This window comes from Artemia sp. Qi Xiang Cuo, chromosome 9, assembly GCF_049724085.1.
Source record: "Artemia sp. Qi Xiang Cuo chromosome 9, ASM4972408v1, whole genome shotgun sequence".
NCBI lineage: Eukaryota > Metazoa > Arthropoda > Branchiopoda > Anostraca > Artemiidae > Artemia > Artemia sp. Qi Xiang Cuo.
In genome coordinates this window covers 72,504,541-72,532,051 of record NC_142802.1, presented here as the reverse complement: position 1 = coordinate 72,532,051, position 27,511 = coordinate 72,504,541, and the positions used below count along the sequence as shown (strand labels likewise).

The 27,511-nt window shown below is 38.7% G+C and overlaps 1 protein-coding gene across 2 annotated transcripts in view; it reads right to left on the bottom strand.

The window, feature by feature from the left end:
- LOC148949007 (epimerase family protein SDR39U1) overlaps positions 1-27,511 on the bottom strand; it is a 100,763-nt gene that overhangs the window by 26,217 nt on the left and 47,035 nt on the right. For both annotated transcript variants that reach the window (XM_089094172.1, XM_089094171.1), the window contains exon 4: positions 10,175-10,321. In XM_089094172.1, the coding sequence (XP_088950298.1) occupies positions 10,175-10,321 (147 nt within the window). The remainder of the gene's footprint in view (positions 1-10,174; positions 10,322-27,511) is intronic.

Here is a 27,511-nt window from a genome sequence, read left to right as displayed (position 1 = left end):
TGACACTTCTCTTTCACGGCACGATCTCTTTCGTTACCTATAAAGGGCACTAGAACTTTTGCGTTCGAATGAGTCTTTCCCTGATACTCTACGACCGACAACTTCAATATGATCATCCCTGGGAAAAAACATACAAATAAACACACATGCATTACCGAGTTTCTCGGAAAAAATACACTTTTGTGTTTTTGCATGTATGAGCTCTAACATATGCAATAGGATTCTTGGACATGATGAATATGGCGGCACAAATTCCATCAATATCATACCTCTTTTACGGGGCTTTCCCCCCTTCTTCTTAAATTAAGCACATTTTCTCAGACTCATAACTTTTTATGAACAATTCTAAATTTAAAAGATGTTATATATTTGGAATGACCGTAAAAGGAGAGCCTTTTAATACATTTATTTCGAGAGTCTTATACATTTATTTTGATAAAAACGAACAGAGGAAAACTTACAGTTAAAAGATCTAAAACCGAACTGGCCAGTCATGACAAAAACAAATCAAACAGTTCGTGGTAACGAACCGTGGTAACGTGGTATTCATAATAGATGACACGACAAAAGAATTGAATTTTATTGTTGTTTTCAAATGTATAATTTTCACAGATCTCAATCATACATATCACACTGTACGAATTTGACAAAATGTGGCTGATTTCCGAAAAAAGGGGGAAAGACACTTTAGAGGATTTTGGAACCTGATGAAAATCACACCATCACACTCAGCGTATCAGAGAACCCTACTGTAGAGGTTTGAAGCTCCTATCTACAAAAATGTGGAATTTTCCATTTTTTGCCAGAAGAAAGATCACGGATGCGTGTTTTTTTTTCCCCCAGGGGTGATCGTATCAACCCAGTGGTCCTAGAAGATCGTGGGAGGGCTCATTGGAACGGAAATTAAAAATTTTAATGCCGTTTTTAAGTGACAAAAAAAAAATGTAGGGCAACTAGGCCCCCTACCACGCTCATTTTTTTCCCAAAGTCTCCCGATCAAAATTTTGAGATTGCCATTTTGTTCAGCATGGTCGAAGATATTATAACTATATCTTTTGGGATGATTTAATCCCTCAAAGCCCCCAGGGGAAGGGCTGAAAGTTATGAACTTTACCCAATGTTAACATATAGTATTGGTTATTCGGACTCGGCTCAATGGTAACCGAAACTCTAGAAAACGGTATTTTGATACAAAAAGATACATCAAAAGAATCGAATTTTAATGCTGATTTCAAATATATAAGTTTCATCAAGTTTAATCTTAGGCCTACCTATCAAAAGTTACGCGCATGAGAAAATTTGGCTGATTTTTGAAAAAAGGGGGAAAGACCCCTTAAAAGATATAAAACCTTAATGAAAATCACACCATCATATTAAGCGTATCGGAGAACCCTACTGTAGAGGTTTCAAGCTCCTACCTGCAAAAATGTGGAATTTTGCATTTTTTGCCAGAAGAAAGATCACGGGTGCGTGTTTATTTGTTTTTTTTTCCCAGGGGTGATCGTATCGATCCAGTGGTCATAGAGTATCTCGAGAGGGCTTATTCGAACGGAAATTAAAAGTTCTAGTGCACTTTTTAAGTGACAAAAAATGGAGGGCAACTAGGCCCCCTCCCACGCTCATTTTTTCCCAAAGTTACCTGATCAAAATTCTGAGATAGCCATTTTGTTCAGCATGTTCGAAAATATGATAAGTATGTCTTTTAGGATGACTTAATCCCCCGAAGTTCCCGGGAGGAGGGCTGAAAGTTATGAACTTTACCCAATGTTAACATATAGAATTGGTTATTGGGAAGTATACAGTACAGACGTTTTCAGGGGAGATTTTTCCTGGTATTGGGGGGGGGGGGGCGGGGTTATGTGAGAGGATCTTTCCACGAAGGAAGTTTTCATGGGGGAAGGGACATCGCTATGAAGGGGACGCCGGACTTCCCAGCATTATTTAAAAAAAGATCAGAAATTAAATATAAAAAAACAAGTTTTTCAACTGCTACAGTATGTAGAATGGAAAGAATAAATAAAACGACACGGACATTTCGCTTGTGTAAAACAAGTTGCCTTCAACGCTAAAAACAAAGATAAAATCTAACATAATCTAAAACCTAAAATTAAATAAAATCTGAAACCAAGCAATAAAAAAAAACAATATACAATTGTGATTGTGTACCTGTGATGTGCGCTGTTGTGATTGAGCACCACAGACGCTAAATAGAGTTACTTCAACGAGAACACGATAAACGATAAAACGATTTTATTATCAAACGCCTTACACGGTCATGCCGATCACTCTTGTCATAATAAAATATAAAGCACTAAACATATAACAATCACAGCCACAGCCATCGTCATTTAAATTTATGCGTTGATTCAAAATATCACAGTCAAACTAAAACCTAAGACATTGAAATAACCAACTATTAAAGAAAAAAACTTTAAAAAACACAATGAATAAAAAAAATAATGAACTAAAGCAAACAAATATGTACAATTATTGACAAGTGAGTCCAATATTAAAAACCTTGGCGAACGAGGGAACAAAACTACTTGTGTAACGCATATGCCGCGCTGGTACCGGCTGACTTTTTGGTACCGGTTGAGCTACTTGTCGCGGGAGCCGTTGGCGCGAAGGGAGATGCTTAGGGGGAGGATTTCACGAAGCCGCGGATTTTACAAAATACCGACATTAAATTTAAAACACAGTTCATCACGGCGTTTCGAAACAGTTCTAAGGGAAAATTGTTTTAAAAGGGAGCAATAAGGGACTTAGGGAGATTAAGACACTACAAGAAGAGCTCGGTATTGGACCAAGCGGTCCTTCTGGTCCGAAGTTAGGCCGTAATTCCAAACGGGACAAGCGTATTCTACCAGCGGTCTCACAAATGTAAGAAAAATACACAATAGGTGGGGGTTGGGACACCATGACGAGCAAGGAGTTTTAAAGAAAGGATATCCAGGTTTGCCAGTTTGATCATCTCCTGTGTCTGTTTTTCCTACTTCAGGTCTTGTGTGAGATATATTCCTAAGAGTTTAATACTCATGACGCTGCAAACTGAAACATTCTGTAAAGCAAGGGATGAGTTGTCTTTCAGAAAAGAAACAGTTAAAATCATGATTGACGATCATTTGGCCCTCCTCAGCTTGGTGTGATAAACTCGCCATTATTTTGTCTGCCTCACTTGAAACACTCTTTTCACCCAGCTCCAATACGGATAAATTATCAACGAACTTAAAGCGATCCGACTCATCTTTTGCCAACTCATTTACCATAACCAAAAAAACTAGAGGGCCGAAAATTGTTCCCTGGGAAACTCCATAGTAGATTGGCTGGGAATCAGAATAGGCTGATTTATACTTAGTTTTTTACTACTAACTGAAAGAAAATTTGCAACTATTCTTACCAAATATGCATCAACATCAAAATTTGTTAATAGCTTGCGGATAAAGGTTCTATGACAGATAAAATAGAATGCTTTCTTTCGGTCAATTGCGATGAGGTTGACCCAGCGTTCCGGTTCATCTAGATGCTTTAAAATCTTATCAAGCAATCTAACTAAGCTAATGGCTTGTCGAGCTTTTGGAAATATTACCAAATTATCGGGGGTCAATTTTATGCAGAATAAAAATTTTTAGCCACCCAGCGATGACACTTTCATAGACTTGATAAACACTTTCATGCTAAAAATAGGTTTTCAAACAGTTCGTGGTAACGAACTGTAAGTAAGGAGCGACCCGGCTCAATGGTAACCGAAACTCTAGAAAACGGTATTTTGATACAAATAGATACATCAAACAATCAGATTTTAATGCTGATTTTAAATATATAAGTTTCATCAAGTTTAATTCAACCCATCAAAAGTTACGCGCCAGACAAAATTTGGCTGATTTTCGAAAAAAGGGGGAAAGACCCCCTAAAATTTATAGAACCTTAATGAAAATCACACCATCATATTCCGCGCATCAGAGAACCCTACTGTAGACGTTTCAAGCTCCTATCTACAAAAATGTGGAATTTTGCTTTTTTTGCCAGAAGAAAGATCACGGGTGCGTGTTTATTTGTTTTTTTTTTCCCAGGGGTAATCGTATCGACCCAGTGGTCCTAGAATATCGTGAGAGGGCTCATTGGAATGGAAATTAAAAGTTCTAGTGCCCTTTTTAAGTGACCAAAAAATGGAGGGCAACTAGGCCCCCTCCTACGCTCATTTTTTCCCAAAGTCACCTGATCAAAATTTTGAGATAGCCATTTTGTTCAGCATGTTCGAAAATATTATAAGTATGTCTTTTAGGATGACTTAATCCTCCGAAGTTCCCAGGGGGAGGGCTGAAAGTTATGAACTTTACCCAATGTTAACATATAGCATTGGTTATTGGGAAGCATACAGACGTTTTCAGGGGAGATCTTTCCTGGTAGTGGGGGGGGGGTCGGGGGTTATGTGGGAGGATCTTTCCATGAGGGAAGTTTTCATGGGGAAAGGGACATTGCTATGAAGGGGACGCCGGACTTCCCAGCATTATTTAAAAAAGATCAGAAATTAAATATAAAAAAACAAGTTTTTCAACTGCAACAGCAGCAACATCAAAACTTTAAACGAACAGAAAATATTACATATATGCTTGGGTTCACCCCCTTGTCAATACCTTGCTCTTTAAGCCAAAGATTTTTTAGTACTTTCATAAGAGCTATTTATTCTAATTAACGGCCTTTGTGATTAAGCGGTCATTTTTAAAGAATTGGAACAAAATTCGAACTTTCGCTTAAAGAGCAAGGTATTGACAAGGGCGAACCCCTAATATACGTATTAAAAATATATAAATATAGAAGTTCGTTCCGTAAGTTAATTCGTAAGTTACGTATATTTATTACAACTAAAAACGTTCGTAAATAAAATTAAACAAGTTTCGAGAAAGCCATTTAACCAAATAAAATTACAATTAATATGCAAATTTTGTTTTAATTATTCATGTACGGTGAGCCAAAATCAAAACCTGAATTTATTCAAAATCGTTCAAAAATTAAATAAAAAAAACAAGTTTTTTTTTACTGAAAGTAAGGAACGACGTTAAAACTTAAAAAGAACAGAAATTATTCCGTATGTGAAAGCGGCTGTCCCCTCCTTAACGCCTCGCTCTTCACGCTAAAGTCTGACTTTCTCACAACTATTTTTTTTTAAACGATGCAAAACTTTAGCGTAAAGAGCGAGGCGTTGAGGAGGGGACAGCCCCTTTCATATACGGAATAATTTCTGTTCGTTTTAAGTTTTAATGTCGCTCCTTACTTTCAGTTAAAAAAACTTGTTTTTTATTTATTTAATATCATAATAGGCCGCACACCAGTAAAATCACAGGGGGCTCCTTTTTTGGGGATAGGGGTTACGAATCCCTTTTTCCTATTTTACGGATACTGACATTGTAATCTTGTTGAATATTAAAGCTAACGGAGCGCTCAAAAATTCAGGGAAAGCCTTAATGAGGTCAATAGGTATCGAGTACTCTAATACTAGTGCTCTTTAGTTTCATCAATCAGAGGCGAACTTGGGATTCTGTGATGATTGGGAAATCCACAAAATCTGGAGATGGATGCGGAAAATCCTCAGAGTTTAGAGGTGGAAGTTACTGAACAATTGGCGCCAGGTGAGTGTTTAGGCGATCTGCACTTTCTTTGTCCGGCTCATCATAGGCAAATTCCATTCCAGTCTGTGTTTTACCAGTCATTTGCTTTATCCTTTTGTACCACTGTCCAGGCTTAGAATCCAATAAATGATGTACTTCCTTTTGGTAGTACGTTGCCGCTGCCTGGCGGGTTACTCCTCTGATTTTATTCTTCAGGGTAGTCACTTGTTTGTGTTTTTTACCCTGAAAAGTTGTCTCGTTTTCCTGCTTAGCGCTTTGATTTCTTTTGTAACGCATGGACGATCTGCTGAAAAACGTTTGTTAACCTTTTCAGGAAAATAGAAATGGTACTTGCCGAGAAGTTTTTCGTGAAAAGTATTGGCCATTTCATCAGCATTAGCCCTAGAAATTATGCCGTCCCAGTTTTCAGTCATGAATTAACTGCTGAAACCAAACAATCCGCCATTTGTGATTGACTGACTTGTAGTTGTTTCTGTAGTGCATGTGACCCGGACTTTCTTGTAGGGTGTACGTCAAGGGTAAAGTGGTAGTTTCCTCCTATTGGGGGGCCTGGGGAGGGTTTCCTATAGAATCGAGACATGTTAGTAGCTATGCGGTCCAGAGACGTATCACCTTTTGTTGTTGGGCAACAAACTAACTGTTTTAGACCTAATCCTGCTTCCAAAGACTCAAGTCGTAGCTCGTTAGCGTCACTAAGCAGGAACATACCACCCGTATGGTATTTACCCTGTACGTAGTCAGCGCTTAATTGAAGGTTTTCCTGGAAAGCTTTTTGAGAACTGGCAAAAGTCGCCCAGTGCTCACCTGTAGGATTTTGTGGAGGCATGAGTTAGCTGATTTCAAAGGTACTGTCTGGAGCTAGTCATATTATTATGGGTGATTTTAATTTTAACCTGCTTGATTTGGCTAATCTTTATGTTGTTTTCTTAATTTTTTCAATATCGAATGATCTATACCCGCTTGTAAGCGTACCCACGATGATTATTGGACAGAGTGCAACCCTAATTGATAATATTTTCGTTTGTTCCGCCAATTTGAAGCTTTTTTTGGTGATATTGTGGCTTTTCATGGTCCTGAACATCTTCCATTGATGAGTGTTATGAAGTGTCAGTTGCACTGACCAAAGAAAAAGAAAATAATGACAAGGTTAATGAAAAAAGGGAATCTTCAAAAGTTTGTGGACGAAGTTAGTGTTATCGATTGGACCCCTGTGTTTCTGAAGAAGAATTTCCTACGAGAGCACTTGATAATCTAATGTTGTTATTCTACCCATTTATGATAATGCGTGTCCTATTAAGGTAATGAAATTGAAGAAACCGGAACTCCGTAAGCCATGGATAACGAGTGAAATACTGGAAGAAAGAAAGCTAAGGATTGAGCTTTATCAAAGATATCTAGATGATAAAAGTGATGTTTCGTATGAATTGTTCAAGAAACAGCGCAATTTAGTGAACAAATTACGTCGCAAAGCTATGGCCGAATATTACGATAGAAAGTTTTCAAATAGTAAAGGAAATATGAAAGAAACATGGAAACTGATAAATGAAGTGACCAATGGGAATGCTGAACTTGGAAGTAATGAAGTACAACTTGAAGGGTTCGACCCTGATGATAAGTCTGGAATTGCAAATGAGTTTGGTATTTTTTTCTCTTATATTGGTATTAAAGTGCAAAATAGTTAGGTCCCTGAAGCTCCTTAATGTAGGTCAGATAAGAGATTACCAAGCTGCAGTATTTGTGTTTCAGTGTAAGAATGGTTTAACCCCTGATGTTTTTGAGAATTTTTACCAAATTAATAATGACCTGCATAATTGAGCATTAGAGCGGCGGAACACGTACCTCAATTTAAAAAGAATTTAAAAGATTATTTTTGGGGGGTAATTTTGTTAAATTTTATTATGGGTGTTAGGTTGGGTAGGGGAGGAAGAGGAGCTGGAGAGTTAAGGGTGGGGTGGGAAGGTAAGGGTAGATTGGGGATAAGTTAAGGTTGAAAGGGCAGGGTGGGGGAGGGGAGTTGAGTATTAAGAGTGATGGTGAATGGATTTGTTAGTATTATTGTTCTTTTATATTTTATTTATCTATTATTATTTTAAATTCAATTATTTATTTATGTATATTTTTTTCATATATATAGGTTATAGTTTATCTATTTTTAGTTTATTTATAATAGTTTTAATTAAATAGTTGAGGTTTATGCAAATAGTTGAGTTAATAGGTAAGTAGTTACGTGGACTTTCGCGCGATCCCAAACCTTCATAGGTTTTCTCCAGCGCGAAAGTGTTGTTAATTTATTTATTTGTTAGTGAATGTGGATTAATAAACTTATGAACTTTGTAAATACCCAAAGAATCTCAGTATAATCATCAAGCACGGGTACCTCTATCTGAAAAGTAGGAATTTTCTTGTTAATATAATCTGCAAGACCTCGTCCTTTTTTCCAAGCCATTAGTCATCTGGGCGTAGCTTTATCATTTAATTATAACCGGAATAACTGATTAAATCACGATTTTGCCTATGAACCTCCGTTACCGCTACTATTGAGGCCCCAATTACTTGAGCTAAATTCTCCAGTTCAATAATCTTATCCGTATTTAAACTTTCTGTATTACTATACAAAAAACTAGACAGAGCAAAAATGTCAGAAGAGTATTCTTTTACTTTGGTTGAACACCAACTCGCTTCACTTCAGTCGTTTCAGTATTCTCATTAAAGTAACTCTATTAAAATAGCTTTGTTTTTAGCGTTGAAGTCGCCTTGTTTTATACGTTCATGCGAAATATCCGCGTCGTTTTAGTATGTCTTTTCCTTCCACTGGCCATAGTCCGTTTATTTCCTCCATATTGAGATTTTTTCTCTTTTTTTGCGTCATGGCTTGCCAGTTTGGCTTTAGATCTTTCATTTATTTCGCTTGTTTTTGGAGTCTTGGCTGCCACTGGGACGTCTTCACTTTTATTTCGCTACCCACAAACTATATTATACAAAAATACGTCAAGAAAATAATTAGGGAAACCGCACGTACAGATACATCCTCCCCAGAACACTTTCAGCCTAATAACACATTTTTGTTAAAGTTAAAATACCACCGACACTGCTTTATTTACTCAGTTGTAAAAACTCAAGGCAATCTTAATTAGACCATTATTAAAACCGCTAAAATCTGATAAAAACAAAAGGACTAAAACTATAAACTTAGCGTAAACTGTGAGAAAATGTAAATGCGGTAAAACACTGTTAAAACGGTTTAAAATTGAATAAAACCAGGTGTAAAGTGAGGAACGACTAACAGAAAATTGACAAGTCAGAAGCTTAGTCCAAATGAGCTAAAAGAAAAAACAAACTTTGGCAAAGACAGCCATCAATTTGACACACACCTTAGGGATCTAGTAAGTTAAAACGCCAACTGAACTTGTAATAGGTCATGGTCATGGACCCCCAAAAGCTGAATTTTAGAGGAGGCTTACCTGGTCTAATTGGCACTTCAAATTCTGTATAATAGAAATCTCAAAACAAAAATCTAAAAATATAAGGCAACATCATTCAGCCAGGGGGAGCTGGAGCCCCCATCTGCCCCCCCATATGAAAGTTCATGTTCATGGGTTCGAAACCCACTGGTGATATGCTCTTTCTTATTTAAATAATACAACTACGAGTTAAAAGCCACCACACTCGAATCAAAGCTACTGCGCTGGCAAACTCCCTTGAAGTTTCCGAGAAATATAGCTTGTTTTTTCAAGACCTTATCACAAATTAATTTTGGATGTTCTGTTAATCCTCTCTTCCCTCACGCGGACTGATATTTAGATTGCATTCTTGGTACCCGGTCTGTTTCCAACCTACCGACATGTCTAAGCCTTCGAGGTCCCCCTTTCACTAGGCTTGATATAAAAAGGATTTGTTCTGCAGTCTAATATTCTTCCCAGGAAAACCTAGCATGCAATATGGGCACAATCATAGGCATTTATTTCAGGAGGAGCCCAAATCTTGGTGAGAGGGCTGGGGCAACTTACTCTAAATAGTAAGAAACAGGGGACATGTACGAAAAACGTGTGAAAAGTCAGAAGACTTTGGCCGTGAGGTTCGGGTTACCAACTCTCCCCTGGGCTAGTGTCAGAAGCTGTAATATGAATGGTGGACATATCCGGAGGCAATGGACTGTCTTCAGAAGTTTCCATTACACATCCTTGTTTTTGCCCTAGCCTTAGGGATAGTTAATATCCAAAGGATTTTCGTAGGGAGAAGGGGTCAAAACTGAAAAGAAACTAATTTTATACCCCCCCTCCATTTCAACTATTTTTTTTGGGGGGGGGTGTTTTTAAACAAAATTACCGGTTGTGATGGATGATGGACTGATTAGGGATAAGGATGTCACCAGAAGCCCATTTGTTGACTCAGTCCATATCGTGCCTCTTCCTAGAAATGGGGAGTAAAGACTCTAAGCTGCTCCAAGCGACTTTATTACTTCTCATTATTTTCTAAATCCCACGGAGCTTTGGTCCTGAAAAACTGTGAATCTGATTTGCAAGTCCTGAATAGAAAAAGCAACTTACCAGATCTTATGATTACGTTTCTAACTCCAGCTTCAGGAGGCAATTGAGCGGCACTTTCCCAATCTTTTGCCAGTTCTGCAATAAAATTACCTGAGCCTCCATTTGATGCCTCAGTATACACCGTAGTCTCTGACGGTGGATAGAAACCTATAAAGAGTTTCTTTACCATACTAAAAAGGCAAAGAGGAAACCTCAGTTCCTGAGCACTAACCGAATAATTTCCAGACAGTAAACAGGCTTAATATTTACAAAAATCGTAATTCTCGTAACGTCCCGATTGCTCCCCCCCCCGCCACGAAAAATTTGAGACTAAAACGCGCTTTCAACCTAAGTAAAGTAAGTTTCGAAAATTCAATTGGATTTTAGGTATAAAGTATAATTTTGGGCTGGAGACAGTAGGTGCACAACGGCAAAGTAGATAAATTTTTATATTATATAATAATAACCAGTCTGAGCGCATGATCATTAATCTTTACATCACAGATTGCATTTCATTCATGATTATAACTGGATATTTCAAAATAAAACGTAGCTATACTTGGTATATTGAATGTTTCATAACGTAGCACGAACTCGCGCAACGTAAAATTCTAAGTAGAGCTCAATTGTACTTGGCGCTGCCTACGTTAAGGACAAAATCTACTCTTAACCATCGTATAAAATCATCACAATCATCATAAGCAAACTATTCGAAAAAAATGTGGAATGGAGATTCAAGCTCTGATCGAGAGTTAGATGCTTACTGGTAGTACAGGCAAACCAGAGTTTGACCCCAAACACATTTCAACATAAATGACTTTTACACCATGTTCCGGAGAAAAAAAAAGCTGAACAACATATCCAAAATTGCATATTCTAGGTCGACGTAAAACTAGTTTTTTTTTTTGCTTTTCGTGTCAATTTTTCAGTTTTTTCTAAAAAAAAAATGAAAGCAAATTTGATGTACAATGTACCAGAAAAAAGTTTCACAATCATCAACATGTGATTTTACAATTATCATCGATGTGACCTCTTTTTCACCATACTATAAGAAGGCAACTATTCTGACATAAAATGATGAGCTGAGCCCAAAAAACAAATTCACCTGATGTGATGTCTACTAGAAACCCCGTTTCATATTCATCAATGTGCACTTTTTTATTTTCATTTGACATGTTTCTTTTAGCACTTATTGTCCCTCATTTCGTCGATTGTTGGTAAAAACAAATTGCAACAGAAATGATTTTTACACCATGTTATAGAGCAAAAAAATCTGAACAACATATCCAAAGTTGCACATTCTAGGTCAACGCAAAACTAGTTTTTTTCGTATCGTAGCAGTTTTCTCACTTTCCTAACAGAAATATTAAGTTCCGGTAATTGTTCGTTTTTCTTTAACTGAATTATTATTCCGATATAAAAAGAAGAGATGAGTGTGAAAATGGAGTCAAACTTGGGGTACGGTATAAAAAGTTTCATAATCATCAATATGAGATTTTTACGCTTCTCGTCGTCGTGACCCCCATTTTTTTTTACCAGACCATCTTTCGCTGGCTAAATTGTCGGTTTTGAGATCTAATAACTAGTTTGCCTGAAAGTGATCGTCGCTGGCTTCATCACCTGGGTCGGCCTAAACAAAGTGATTGTAAAATGTTTATTAAAAGATTAAATATATTAGAAAAGGGAAATCATCTATGAAACTAGTTTTCAGCGGCCGACATTTAAAATCCCTCTTAGAATAAACTATTATCAACGCACTGACTAGTCTTCACAACTCATAAAATAATCGAATCAACTTCATGAACATTTGAAAGACAGAATCGAACTCTGACTAGTATTCACAACTTAATCTTTTGAATGAGATATCTAAGCTTCGACGTTGTCCTCATCGTTATAACTTTCGATTCTTGGGAGAGTTAGAACATGCAGCCCCTTCGCACGTTTTACACGCTACAGTGTAAACTAAGCTGTTATTAAAGCAGCTACATCTCATTGCAGTTGACACTACCTTTCTACATTCCAACTACAACTACATTCCAGTTGACAGGAGCACTTCACGATTTTCAGAAGCAGACGAGGGGCTGGTAGGACGTCAGTAGTCAATGGATACCGAAGTCATCTTTATTTTTACAACCCCACTCCTCGGCTTTAAGTTCAGAATCAGGATCTCCACTCTATACCTGAACTTGGTAGAAAACCCTGTAACTGTGGAAATTAGCCGCATCAGAAGTTGGTGGTAACTGTTCTGGGTGGATGAAGATGCTAGCAGTAGTCACCTTCTTTTTAAGAACTTGCCTGAGGAGTTTGTTAAGAATTTCCCGTTTTGATAATCCTTATATCATGAACAGAGTGTCTTCACTACAAACCCTTCCTCCTGCTTCGAAACTTACTTCATCGTGAAAATTGCAGCTGATGTATGAAAATCGGCATTTGCCATTTGCTTCTTCAGAGAAAAGCCTTTTCCCACACAGTCGATCCGTGAAGTAGACTCACGGCCTAAGATGACGTGAGCAAAAAGAATCAGATGGTATGTCTCTTGGCCCATCTTATCTTTCAATTAGTGAATATCCCATATTCAGGGAGCTTTGTTCGACTTTAGCTCATGTGCAAAGAATAGTTTTTTGCTTGATAGGTCACCATGATAACACAATAGAACCAAAATGTCAGTTACATCTCCAATGACGGCAGTGTCGTAATACCAAAAAGAATCAACAGCGGCTTGCACAATTTGGACATCTATATCACCTGGTGCCTAGACTACGAAGAAGCCCTTTGGTCGGAGATAAACAGCCAACATGCAGATAAACTCTGGCCTTGTTTTTCTTACAGGACAAGAACTCATTCTTTTTTACCTTCAGCTGCATATTTGTTGTCCAGAAGATCTCACGGCCAATTATACGACTTCTCTTCGACTAGGCAATATCCTTTATTGTAGCTCTGACATCGTAGCCGTCAAACACAATAGTGGCAGATGGATACTTTTGGGTCATGTAAGTAGCATAAAGGTGAAGGATTTTGGAGTATCGTTAGTTTTTGGCCCAGTAATTCTGTGCAGAAGAGCTCCACCGTCGATGATATATCGAATACCTCTTGGAGGGGGATTAGAGCGCTCCTCAAGATTGCAAGCCTGTGCTATAGCCTTGGCGAACTCTGGCTTGTTCGGAGACCGGAGCATGAAAGAAATGTCAAAAAGTGATGCCGGGTAGGAATACAGTTCATGTTGAAAGTACTCAGATTCAGTGAGATTGATCCTCTTTGCTAGCGTGATGAACCTCTGAAAAAGGAGAGTGGAGTCCAGTCTTTTCCAATCTCCACCTGGATTCTGCTTTGTAGTAATTTGAACTGCCTGTTGTTTTCGTCGAAACACAAAATCAGCGACCAGCTTTCCAGACATGGAGTCAATGATTGTTAGGCCTAAATCTCCAGCAGAAGCAACGTTGGCAGATTCGTAGGCTGTCAGACCGTTGGTGATGTTCCTTAGTTGAAGATCCCTATTAAATGGTGATCCTTTTTTCTAGGAAATCGATTAAAGATCTGGGTGTCTTTGCAGTTTTTTAACTGACACGGCTCGGACGTTTCCTTATGTTGTTCAGTGGTTCCATAGAAATCCTGTGACATGCCCTCGATCAGAAGACTTAGTACTGAGCAGACTGGTCGAGAAAGAACCCATAAAGACCTTTGAACCTATGTCATACCACTTCCATCGGCAAGGCCACCAGCCATTTTGAGACAAGGCATGAGCTCCTACTCAACGACAAGATCCGTGGAGAGTCAGGCCCACAATTTATCAGAACGTCTGATTACATGCATCCCATTCGAAAAGTCTTGATAAACGGCAGGATGGGTTTCATGGAGCTTGACCATTCGCTGGAGGTAAAGCTGGCAGGATTTTGTGTAATTGTTGTGCCCAGATGCCGCGAGATAAGGTAGCATGTCAGAAACTGATTTGAAGTGGAGATCCCATAACCCAGATTTCGCAGTACGGATACCATATAGGAGTATTGGAACCACAGTTTCGAGGTTCTGTACTAGAGCAGCTTGTTAGGTGGCGGATATATTGAATGACTTTTTTGTATCTATAGATGTATCTATAGGTAAGATATCAAACACGGGCATTAACATGACTTAATAAATGATTACTCAGGCTAATTTTCAATTGTGACTTTTTAGCTTACGGCTTTATCCGAGAAATCATTTGGACAAAGCCTGGGACGAAACGTCGATATAATTTATTGCATACGAACATAATGAAAGCGGCCTACTGACCTTCTGTACGTTGACGGGTCTCCTGAACGAGCCAACCATCTTATATCAGCCCACTTATTTTTTCTTCTTTTTTTTACCAACAATAGACAAACTTGGGGACAATAAGTGATGACAGAAATAAGCCAAATGAAAATAAAAAGTGCATATTCATGTATACAAAACGGGTTTTCCAGTAAACACTACATCAGATCAATTTGATTTTCGGACCCAGCTCATCATTTTATGTCAGAATAGTTGCCTTCTGATAGTATGGTCAAAAAGAGGTCACAACGATGCGATAGGTAAAATCACATATTGATGATTACCAAACTTTATTCTGGTATATTGTACATCAAATTTGTTTTCATTTTCAAATTTGGGTTCAGCTCTTCATTTTACATCGGGACAGTACTTCATATAAAGAAAAACGAACATTTACCGACAGTTCATTTTTTTTTATAGAAAAAACGGAAAAATTGACACGAAAAGGAAAAATAAAAATAGTTTTGCGTTGACGTAGAATGTGCAATTTTGGATATGTTGTTGAGTTTTTTTTCTCTACAACATGGTATAAAAACTATTTCTGTTTCAATTTTATTTGGGGTCGACCCATATTTTTGCCTACTTTGCCTGTACTATAGGAAAAGCCTATTAAATTGATTTTCAAAATTTATTAATTTTCATCCGGAACTTCTATTTTGTTCTGCTATACTGAATTTTCTATAACGCAATACGAATTTGTGACGGAGTGTAAATCAAACATATTGCAATACCAGAACTCTTTATACAATTGGCTCCGGTTCATTCGGGAAGAAAATTAAGTCTCTTTAATTTTCTATGTAGTTTTATTTTACGGTATTTTGCTTTTTGCTTTTAAATTTACACTAGTCTTAAGTGATTCTGCGGTTTTGTGTATATGTGGGTATTAGAAGCTGCTCAATTTGAACCCGAGCTCTTTTTCATATTTAATTTCTGCAACAAAGTCAGGCGACGAAAACCACTTTATGATAATCAATCCAGCTTTTTTTGGAATACTACCGACAGAAGTCCAATCACTGCGTTTAAAACTTTCCACAATATCCTTTCCTAATACGCTATAATGTTTGCTACTGGGAAATTCATGCATATTCACATAATTTAGCTAGGAAGAAAGTGAATAAATCACTTAACGCCTTTTTTCGTGCTCTATCTATTTAGAACTCAAAATTGACACTGCCTTCGTTAAGGACAAAATTTACTCTTATGACGTAACGTAATGAAGACATAACGTAACGTTAAGTCTTAAGTTAGGCTAGCGTGAAAGGTTCTACGGCATAGTGTCAAATAACCCTTATTGTGAATACTTAAGAACTAAGGCTTTAAGGAAAATACATATGCTCATTTGTATATACATTAATAACCCACACATACAATGATGACATCTGCAACACCTCAAAACATCTGCAAAATTGGTAAAATAAACATTGTAGGTGAAAGCATTTTGTCTCGTCATGGTACCACCTTTTTTTAGCGGCCTCAAAGTACAATACAATAAAAGAATATCCAATTTCTCTTAATAATAAAATTTCAAAATTTAAATAGACTAACAGGCGTTTTTTGCAGGCGAAGATGAAACTTTCCAAGGGCCCAAAAGAGGAGTACGCTTTCTAGATCCACAATGTAACGTTTATTTAAGGTTTTTTTTTTAAACCAAGCACTAAAATACTATTATACTTTTGATTAAAGTAGTCAATGATACTATCTTGCCAATCATTCTTGGCACATCTTGTCAATCATTGGTAATACTGGAACTTTTTATAGCGATTAAGGGTTGTCATGTAAAGCAATAGTCAATATAATAGCAAAATCAACAAAAAATGTGGCCTTAAAATTAGATTTTTTGAAACGATAGAAGAAAATATCCTCTCTCGGGAATGGAGGCTTGTTTCGCTATTAATATTGTCACGTAACCTATTATACCAAAAGAGAGCAAAAATGTTAAGGATGAATATGCACTTGAAAAAGACCCAATATATTCATCAAAAATTACTTTGGGTTGAGATGAAATTTACACAAAACCGTAAAAAAAGATATCGTTAAACGGAGCAATTTAGTCCCAAAACGCGCAAACTCATATACTGTTACAACAGATTTCGATATAAAAATATAACGATATCACAAAATTTTTAGCAAAAAAACAACAATATAGATTAACTTTAAATTTGCATGTCTTCTGATTTCAGATCTTCTGCTAAATTTTCACACAATTTATTTTGCGAGCACTCGTCCGCCAATCAATTCTACTTTATAGATTTTAATTTTAATACTGCCCGAAAATCCAAAAATCTAAACAACTTTTTGATCTGCTAAATTTGATCCTGCACTATGTAATAATAATCATTTATTTCTGATCAATCAAATTATTGTTTCCGCACTTTGAACAATTTACATATTCCTCAAACTCCGTCAGTGAAGTCAGGCTTCAACCCTTTGATAGCTTGTAAAATGATCTGAAACACGCTCCAAGAATCTACACGAAACTGCCACTCGTTTGGTATCAAGAATGGTAGGGGATTGCTACCTAACAACCAATTTTTTTCTTTTAGTTTCACCTAGGGTTCAAGTCTCTGGATTGGGTTTGGTGTTTATTTGAGCTGGTGATTTAAAAAAATCAACGGTACAGGTGTCTACGAAGACTAATAGTCTCCCTAAAAAGTATCTCAGAAGTTACCCTTCCCTCAGAAATAAAAAAAAAACTCGCAATTTTCCCCGCAAAATAGATAACTCAGGAGAAAACACCCCCCCCCCCAAAAAAAAACAAAAACAAAAAACTAAATGATTACTGGAAGTTGTGACTTTCGACATAAACATATTTCTCATAGGTTTGGAAACAGTTGGATCCCCGTTCACACTAGTTTGAACCGCTATTCCGAACCCTATTCCGATTCTGAACCAGCGTAGTCGAAGCTGACCAACCAGAATAGTTTTCAGAAAACAGTGATTGGCTAGCATCTTTAAAGTTCAGATATGATTTTAAGCTAAGTTTCAAAGTTTTCAATAAATACCCGACTCTTGCGGCTAGAATTATCGATACAGAGTTTTGGAGCAGACAAAAACTCGGTGTAGGTAAAATCTCATAGTGAATGAGCCTTCAGTGAAAAATCAATGAATTTCTCATAAACTCATTTCAAGTCTTACGGATAGAAGATCACACGTATCGGGCTTTTAGCCCGATTTCCAACAATCAGGCTTTTAGCAATCAAACAGTGTGGCAAACTAAATTAGGTCGTTCTCGAATCAAGTAGAAAGGAGTTATAGAATTTTTTTAGAATGAAATACGAACTTCAGAGAGGGAGTATATAGCAAACCTTCAATCAAATTGGGTTGGAGGGAAAGCATACGTCGACGACTGAACTCAGGCGACTTCGTACTGCAATGGGTTGTCAATAGTGGTAGTATACTTCCAAAATACCTTTGATTAAGGTCAATTCTCAAGAACGGCCTAATCAGTGTTTTATATAAATGCCCTGTTCAATCCTTACACCGAAATTCTCTGACTTTCTCTTTTCCTTCTACTTTTGCTCAAAAAATAGCATAGAAAACTAAAAAAAACGAAAAAAAACTGCACAATCTAGCATTCTGGGAAAATAAGGTGGCAAAACCAGGCTGCACAATTAAGTTGGTCTACTGAAATTTCAATCGGTCCAGCATATCTAACGTGTAACAGTTTCCAGAATGGATTTGGTGGTTCCCAACAGCTTCAAGAGGTGCTGCCGTCAGATTTTTTTTGTTGTAGCACTAAGAAATAAGAAGTTTCCTGTCTAATCTTACCAACGGTAATTGCAATAAGACATACACAAAAAGACAGTGATACCATCTTCTGGGAAACGTAGCAGGAAATCGACATATTTTCTTTAAGTACATAATAAGAAGCCTTTAGACTCTTGCTGTAAATTTCAGTTTAGCAATCATGATTTACACCATTCGACGACGACCCCAGCACGCACACGGACACGGTTTATGACAGCGAAAACTATGACGAAACTTGGATTCTGGAATGTAAGGACACTAAACCAGCGGACAAAACCTGAACAAGTACTCAGAGAGATGAAGAAGTATAGGCTAGATCTCATTGCTCTGAGTGAAGTCACGTGGATTGGATCTGGACACGAACAACTAGGAAATGGTTACTCACTAATTTACAGCGGAAATGAATCCTGGCACCAGGCTGGAGTTGGGATAATGCTGACTGACCAGGCCACCAAAGCACTAGTTGAATGGAAGCCAGTCAGTGAGAGGTGCTTACTTGCAAGATTTGTAACCACCCATCTGAGAATCTCAATCATTGCATGTTATGCTCCTACGAATGATGCAGAAGATACTGATAAGGAGTCATTCTACAAAGCTCTTCAGTCATTGATATCAGAAGTACCATCACATAACCTTCATTGTGCAGTTGGAGACTTCAATGCAAAGGCCGGAGCAGAAAGAGACTACTGTCCGCAAGTCCTAGGGAGACATGGCCTAGGTGAAATGAACGAAAATGGAGCTCTCCTGGTAGATTATGCTCTGAGTAATGATCTTATGGTCGGCACAACTCAGTTTGAACATAAAACCATCCACAAACAGTCATGGATATCGCCAGACGGCAGGACGAAGAACCGTATAGATCATCTCCTAATCTCAAGGAGATGGCGGACAATTCTTCTGGACGTACGTGGTTTCAGAGGGCAGATGCCCAGTCGGACCACATCCTGACGGTAACAAAATTGAAAGTCAAGCTGAAAGCGCACAAAAATGCAAAATCGAATTCTACAAAGCTTTATGATGTAGATAAGTTACATGACCAAGAAACCCGAAGAAACATTTGTATGGAGTTGAAGAACTCATTCACTTTGCTTGAAATAAAAAACTGCAGAAACAGTCCGGAAACAGCATGGCTTAAAATGAAGGCATACAAGCAAGTTCCTAAGGATGTACTCGGATATAAGAAGAAACTGAAGGAAAGATGAATATCACAAGAAACTTGAAAACTAATCGATGAGTGCAATGACCTGAGACAGCAAATTCTCTCTGCTGGTGGTGACAGACCTTCGGTCTTCGCAAATGTCCTGTATAGAATATAGGATAACGAAATCAAAAAGTCGGTAAAAGCTGACAAGCGGAGATCTGTAGAAGAGAAGGCAAGACTAGCAGAGGAAGCAGCTAGAAAAGGAGGCTCCAAAGCAGTTTACAGGCTCACAATTGAAATGCTAGGAAAGCTACCCAGCAGATCCAGCTAAGTCAAAGATGAGAGCGGGAGTGTTCTCACCGAAACTGAGAAAATCGACAAGAGGTGAGTATCTCACTTCGAACAGGTTTTAAATAGACCAAGACCAACTGACCGAGACAGCATCCTTTCTACGCCATTTCTTAATCTGACAATTGACGGAAATCGCTCCACATCTGCGGAAATACTTGTTGCAGTGAAGAAATTCAAGAATGAAAGATCGCCTGATGAAGACTGCATAACTTCGGAAATGATCAAGGCATCAGTGAGGACATGCCTCTCAGTGTGGATAACATTGATTGCAACAGTCTGAAAGTCCGAAAAGGTCCCTGGCGACTGGATCAAAGCGATAATTGTTAAGATATTTAAGAAAGGTGATGCACTGCGATAACTGGTGAGGTGTACACCTAATATCAGTACCAAGTATGGCCGTAGCGCTTTTAATGCTCTCACGCCTGAAAAAAAAAACACTCGATCCGTATCTGAGAGATGGGCAACATGGCTTTCGTACAGGTAGATCTTGTTCAGACCTCATGTTCACGCTCAGGACTGTGATAGAAGCAGCAAATTCTACAGTATTATGGTGTCTTCAAGAAAATAATAAGTTTGATCATGGCGTTTTACGAAAATAACGAATGTTGCGTAAATACAGAGAACGGAACAACTAGATACTTCAAAATTATGTCAGGAGTGCGACAGGGATGCGTTTTGTCATCGTTTTTATTTGTAGACGACAATAAAATCCTCTCGGACCTCGACCTTGCGGATGATGTGGCACTTCTGGAAAGGACAAAGCAGCGACTCCAGGAGCTCCTTTACAAAATGATCGTTAAAGCGGAAAAAGTCAGCCTAAACATCAACATAGACAAGACTAAATCAATGGCTACATCCGGCTCGCCAGTCCAGCTTCTGTACAAAGATCACGAAGTCGAACAAGTCCATGAATTTAAGTACCTAGGAAACTGGGTTAATTACACAGAAGAGGTGCTAAATGAGGTCAAGAGAAGAATTGGCATGGCAAGAGCCACTTTCAACAAACTTAAGCCAGTATGGAAATCAAAGAAGTACTCGCTTGCACTGAAGATGCGACTTCTTAATAGCAACGTTTTGTCCGTGCTATTGTATGCCAGTGAGTGCTGGAAAATAGATATTAGGACAGAGAAAAGACTTATAGCTTTCAAAAATATGTGCTTGAGACGCATGCTGAATATCGATTGAAGTCAAAAAGTCAGCAACATCCAGGTCCGCAGAAGAACTGGCCAGTCACTTATTACTGAAGTGATTAAGAACGAGCTATATTGGCCACATCCTTCGGATGGAGGCCTCCAGAATCCCGTACCAGGTTCAACAATGGCGACCGCGTTGACGTCGACTAAGGGGAAGACCGAGAAACACGCTCAGACGCACGTACGATCGTGATATACGCAGTGCTCACCCATCACTACAACCCAAGTGGGAGGATGTACTCGCCACAGCGCTGATACGTGACGTTTACCGAGGCTCCATCGATGCCCTATGCACCACAGATAGCTCAGGAGGACATAAGTTCTAAGTAAGTAACTTTTAGAAAGCATAGGTGTTTTGGACCCTACTCATATTATTTCTGCTCGTTTTGAGTTTGACTCGTTTTGAGTTATTTATTTTAATTTCTGTTCGTTTTGAGTTTCATTTATTTATTGATATTGATTTGTGGTGGTTGTATGTTTGGTAGATTATTTGTTTCTATTTTTGTTCATTTTTGGTTTAATGGAGTTCTTTACTTTAAAAACAAAACTTATTTAGTGGAAAGTTTTTTTAGTTAATTTCTGTTCGTTTTATATTGACATAGTCTTTTTCAGGGATAAGCAAATCATATCGTAGTTTGAATCCTTCAGGTTTTTTTTTAAGAATTTATAGTTTGACCTGCTATTTATATGCTGGACAAACTTTTTCAGCAATTTTTAACAACATAACCTCTTTTGGAAATTATGACACAAATAGTACTGTTTAATTTATTCATATACATCCTCTAGTTGACCTGATAAATAAAAGCTAATACCACTCCAAAAAATTATATCTATGCTCTTTCGCAGCCTGGATGCAATTACACTCTTTTGATTTAATAAAATTTCGATACCAGAAATAATAATAGAAGTAGCCCCGGAAGTTCGAACTTAATACCCTCGGTTGTTCTTGATATGTTGCTGAGATTTCTTATTGGCAACCACAATACAAACGGCGGCCTAAGATTTAATTTTAAAACAGAATTTAGTTTTTCAGAATAATGGGCAAATTACACAACTATGGAGGGCTGACCTTCCCAATAAGCCAAGAGATATAGTGACAAGACCATTCAGCTATGCTGACCAAAATGGCTGTCTTAAAATTTTGATTGGAAGTGTCTGGAAAATTATGAGGTAAAGAAGAGGGCTGATTGCCTCCAATCATTTTTGACTCTTAAGAGGGCACTAGAACTTTTAATTTTCAATCAAATTAGCTCCTTTAAAATATCGATGATATTACTAGCTATGATAGAGCATCACTGCCTATGTCCTTATATGCCCTGCAGCGCCCTTTTAATACCTGCATGCATATAGGTTTTTCGTTTAATTGAAACTCCTTCTAAACACTCCTAAAAGTTTCAACTTAATGCCATTAGTGCCATTAGTTAGAGTAACCGTAGAAGCAGCATTAAATGAATACATAAAGCGTCTTCTGGCTAGCTAAAAACCCACAGCCTATAAAGATATGAAGGTGAAATTTTCAGAGAATATTTCTGTTAACCGATGACAACCTGCCATCCGTATGCAGGTACGTTGTACCTGCCAAGTTGTACCTGGGGTACGTTGAACTAACCAAAAGACAATATATGCATCATAATACTAGTGCTTCTACTCCTACAACTACTGCTAATATTACTATTACTGCTACTAAAGCTAAGACTACTACTATTAACTGTACTCCCACTGCTACTACTATATTTACTGCTGCTACTACTACAACTAATAAACTTAAGGGTATTCAGGCAAAAATTTTGGCCAATATTGTAATTGTATTAAAATAGATCGAAACAAATTGTACCAACAACAGGTGTCGAGAAGTTGTATAAACCATAGTTCAGTACTGGTTGACGGTATTAAGTAAACAATCCCTTCGCGCATTGAAGGGGATGTTGAAAAAAAGGTACAAAAAAGGTACTACAACTATTGCTACGCATAAGTACTGGACCTTTCAACAATGCTGAAAAAATTGATATCTCAAAACTGTGTTTAGATATTTGTTATGGGAAATGATGGGCGTGGGAGGGGGGGGGAAGGCTCTCTCAAATTACTCTTAAAAGGGCACTCTGACTTCCAATTTAACATCAAATAGGTCCCATCTGAATTTAATACAACCACCGATTCCATTAAAACCTTATATGTCCCCAGGGTATAACTTAAAGCTCTTGGAGGTTGTGCCAACTCTGAAAGCATATGTTATATGTTCTTTGAACTATTTTAAAAAAAATTGTCATCCCATAATTTCGATCAGATGCATTTGGTGAAAAGAGGGGTATTTGGGTGGGGGGTACTACTTGACCACCATCAGTATTGACTCTTAAAAGGGAACTAGATCTACCAATTACAACCAAATGAGCAACCTCTAAAGCTTATACAACCATCCCTTCCATAAGAACCTTAAATGCCCCAGGGGCATAACTTACAAACCTCTTCGTCAAGCTCTGGTGGTTTGTATTAACCTCAAAAGCCTTGTTATATGATATTTGGACTATTTTGAATAAAAGAAACGCCTCAAAATATCTATTGGATATATCTAAGGAAAACACGACGTGTTTGTGTGTATGTGTGTGTGTGGTGGGTAGCTGCAATCTGATCACTTTGACTCTTAAATTGTGATTACCAATTCAATGAGTCCCCTCCAAAGCATATACGACCACCCTTTTATAAGAACTTTATATGACTAAGGGCATAACTTACAACCCTTTCCCTGAGAGCTGTAGGGCGGGGGGGAAGGGGAGGGGGGCTGTCTTTCTCAAAGACATAATTTCCGAAACCTTCAACTACGATGAATAAAATTGTTATTTCGAAATTTTGAATGGTGGTGTTGAGGCAAATGATGAGCGTGGAGGGGGCTGTTTGCTCTCAAATTACTTTGACTCTTAAAAAGACCACTTTAGCTTTCAATTTCAAATCAAATAAGCCCTGTTTGACGTTTACACATCAGCCCGTTCAGTAAAAACATAGTATGTCCTCATAAAACAACTTAAACCCTATCCCAGGGGCGCTGGGGGTTGTGTCTTCCCAAGAGACATTATTATATGTTCTTTGGACTATTTTGAAAAAAAATCGCTATCTCATAATTTCAATCAGACGCGTTTGGTGAAAGGAGGGATTGTAGAAGAAGGGGGGGATAAATGCCGTCCAAAACTTTTCATGCTTAAAAAGGGACTAGAATTTTCAATTTTCAACCAAATTAGCCTCTTCTAAAGTTAAACAACCTTCCCTTCCATAAAGACCTTAAATACCCCCTGGGCATAACATACAACCCTTGCCCCAAATCTCTGGGGTTTGTTTCAACCCCAAAAGCCGTGTTATATGATATTTAGACTTTATCAAATTGAATGGCTATCTCAAAATTTCTATTAGATGCATTTCGGGGCAATACGACGTCTGTGTATGTGGGGGGGGGGGGTGGTAGCTGCCCTCAAATCACTTTGACTCTTAAAAAGAGCACTAGAGCGTCTGATTACCAATCCAATGAGCCCCCTCCAAAGTTTATAAGACCACACTTTCTATAAAAACCTTATATGCCCCCAGGCCATAACTTACAACCCTTCCCCTAAGGGCTAGAGGGCTTTGTTATCCTCAAAGATATAATTTCCAGACCTTTCAAATACGTAAAACAAAATGACTATCTCAAAATTTTGATTGGAAGTGTTTGGGGAAATAATGGGCGTGGGGGTGGAGGCATTTGCCCTCGGATCATTTTTAACTAATAAAAAAGGCACTAATCCTCTCTATTTCCAATTAAATGAGCCCTTTTTGAAGCTTCTACAACAAAACTGTCTATAAAAACCTTACATGTCCCAGGGGCATAACTTACGACCCTTGTCCTGAAGGCTATGGGGAAGGGGGGGTCATCCTCAAAGAAATAAGTTCCAGACCTTTCAATTACGTTGAACATAATGCCCAGATCAAAATGATGATCGGAAATGTTTGGAGAAATGATAGGCCTGGGGGGAGGGGCATTCGCCCTCCTATCACTTTTGACTATTAATAAGGACAGTAGCCCGCTCAATTCCCGATTGAATCAGCTCTTTTTGAAGTATCTACGACAACACTTTCTATAAAAACCTCATATGCCCTCAGGGCATGACTTACAGCCTTTGCCCTGGGGGCTGTGGGAGGCGGTGATTCTCCCTTCGATTACCTTCGACTATTAAAAGGGCAATAGCCCTCTCGATTTCCAATCGACTGAGCCCTTTTTTACGATAACACTTTCTATAAATACCTTATATGCCCCAAGGGCATAACTTACAATCTTAGCCCTGAAGGCTATGGGAGGGGGCGAAGGGGGGTAGTCACACTCAAAGACATAATTTCCAGACCCTTCAACTGCGTTCAACAAAATGGCTATATAAAAATTGTTAATCGGCAGTGTTTGGGGAAATGATGGGCGTGGGGAGGGGGGCCTCCAGCCTCCGATCACTTTTGACTATTCATAATGGCAACAGCCCTCTCAATTTCCAATTGGATGAGCTCTTTTTCAAATTTTACGATAAAGCTTTCTATAAATACCTTATATGCCCCCAGGGCATAACTTACAACCTTTGCCCTGGGGGCTATGGGGGGTTTGTCATCCTCAAAGATATACTTTCCGGACCTTTCAACTACAGGGTGGGCGGAAAGTAACTCCCTATTTTAAATTACTTATAAATTGTATATAATTTGTTACTGCTTTGTCATATTTTTATGATTAATTCTCTCAAATGGTACAATTTTATTGATAGTTTTGTTTTTGATTTCTGATAAAACCATAACATGGCTCAGCAGTTAACACTTCAGGAGCGTGCCCAGCTGGCGTCACGATATGAAGTTTGGCAATCTGTCGTACGAGTTCAACGATGGTGGCGGACTATTCATGAACCACGTGCCCAAGTGGAACCAAAAACAATAAGAAACTATCACGCGAAGCTCATGACCACAGGATCTGTGGTAGATGTTCGCAGAAGTGGACGCCCTTCGACATCCACGACCCAGGAGACAGTGCACGCAGTCCAAGCAATGTTCCAGCGTAGTCCAGGAAAGTCAACTCGCCAGGCAGCTCGGGAAAGTGGACTCACCCGCTACACAGTGCGAACTGTGCTCAAGAAAGAGTTGAACTGGAGTGCGTGGAAGCCGCACTACTGCCAATCACTCTCGGATGAGGACTGTGACATTCGCAAGGAGTTCGGAGAAATCATGCTGGCTGGGCATGAAGAGTGGCCTCATCTCTTCCGCAACATCCTCTGGACTGATGAGGCTGTATTTCACGTCGGAGGCTTTGTCAACCGTCACAACTGCCACTACTGGGCAGGAGAGGATCCTATGATGACAGTTGAAAAACAGCAAAATCGACCCAAAGTAACGGTGTGGTGTAGTATCACCTCAGATCAGGTTGTGGGCCCATTTCTTCTGCGCAACGCCATGAATGCTGAACGATACCTTGATATGTTGCGTGATAGAGTCTGGCCAGTTGTCAGCACATGGGAGAACATCGACGAGTTGATATTTATGCAAGATGGCACCCCACCACACTTTGCTCTTGTTTTCCGCGAATGGCTGGATGCTCGCTTTCCGGGGCGTTGGTTGGGACGTCGTGGTCCACATGAATGGCCATCCAGGAGCCCAGATTTGACACCCTGCGACTTTTTTCTTTGGGGTTGGGTAAAGGAAGAAGTCTACCGCTCCAAACCAAAGACACTCGAAGAACTGGAGGATCGAATTAAGGGAGTCATGTCCACCATCCCAGCGGAGTTTCTGAGAAAGTCAGTGGATGCCATTCCTGAACGTTTGCAGCAGCTGGTGGAAAGATCTGGGGCACATATTGAATATTAGAGATAACTTACCATTTATGCCTACCTTGTATGATTAATTTTTTTGAGAATAAATAAATATAATGTACATTGTTTTATTAATCAAAATAGGGAGTTACTTTCCGCCCACCCTGTACATTGAACAAAATGGCTATCTCAAAATTTTGATTGGATGTGTTCGGGGAAATGGTGGGCGTGAGAGGGGATTAGTTGCCCTCCAATCACTTTCGAATTTTAAAAAGGGCATTAGCTCTTTCAATTTCCAACCAAATGAGCCCTTTTTGAAGTTGCTACGACAAAGCTTTCAATATAAACCTTATATGCCCCCAGGGTATAACTTACAACCCTTGCCCTGAGTTTTTTTTTTTGGGGGGGGGGTGTCATCCTCAAAAACCAAATTTCCAGAACTTTTAACTACGTTGAACAAAATGGTTATCTCAAAATTTTTATTGGATGTGTTTGGGGAGATGGTGGGCATAAGAGCGGGGTTAGTTGCCCTTCAATCACTTTCGACTATTGAAAAGGGCACTAGCCCTTTCAATTTTCAGTCGAGTGAACCCTTTTTTAAGTTTCTGCCTTTCTATAAAAACCTTATATGCCCCCAGGGCATAACTTACAACCCTTGCACCGAGAGCTGTGGGGGGGGGGGGGGGGGCATCCACAAAGACCAAATTGCCAAAAATTTCAACTACGTTGAACAAAATGGCTATCTCAAAATTTGATTGGATGCGTTTGGAGAAACGGTGGGTGTGAGAGGGGTGTTAGTTTTCCTCCAATCACTTTCGACTAGTAAAAAGAGCACAAACCCTTC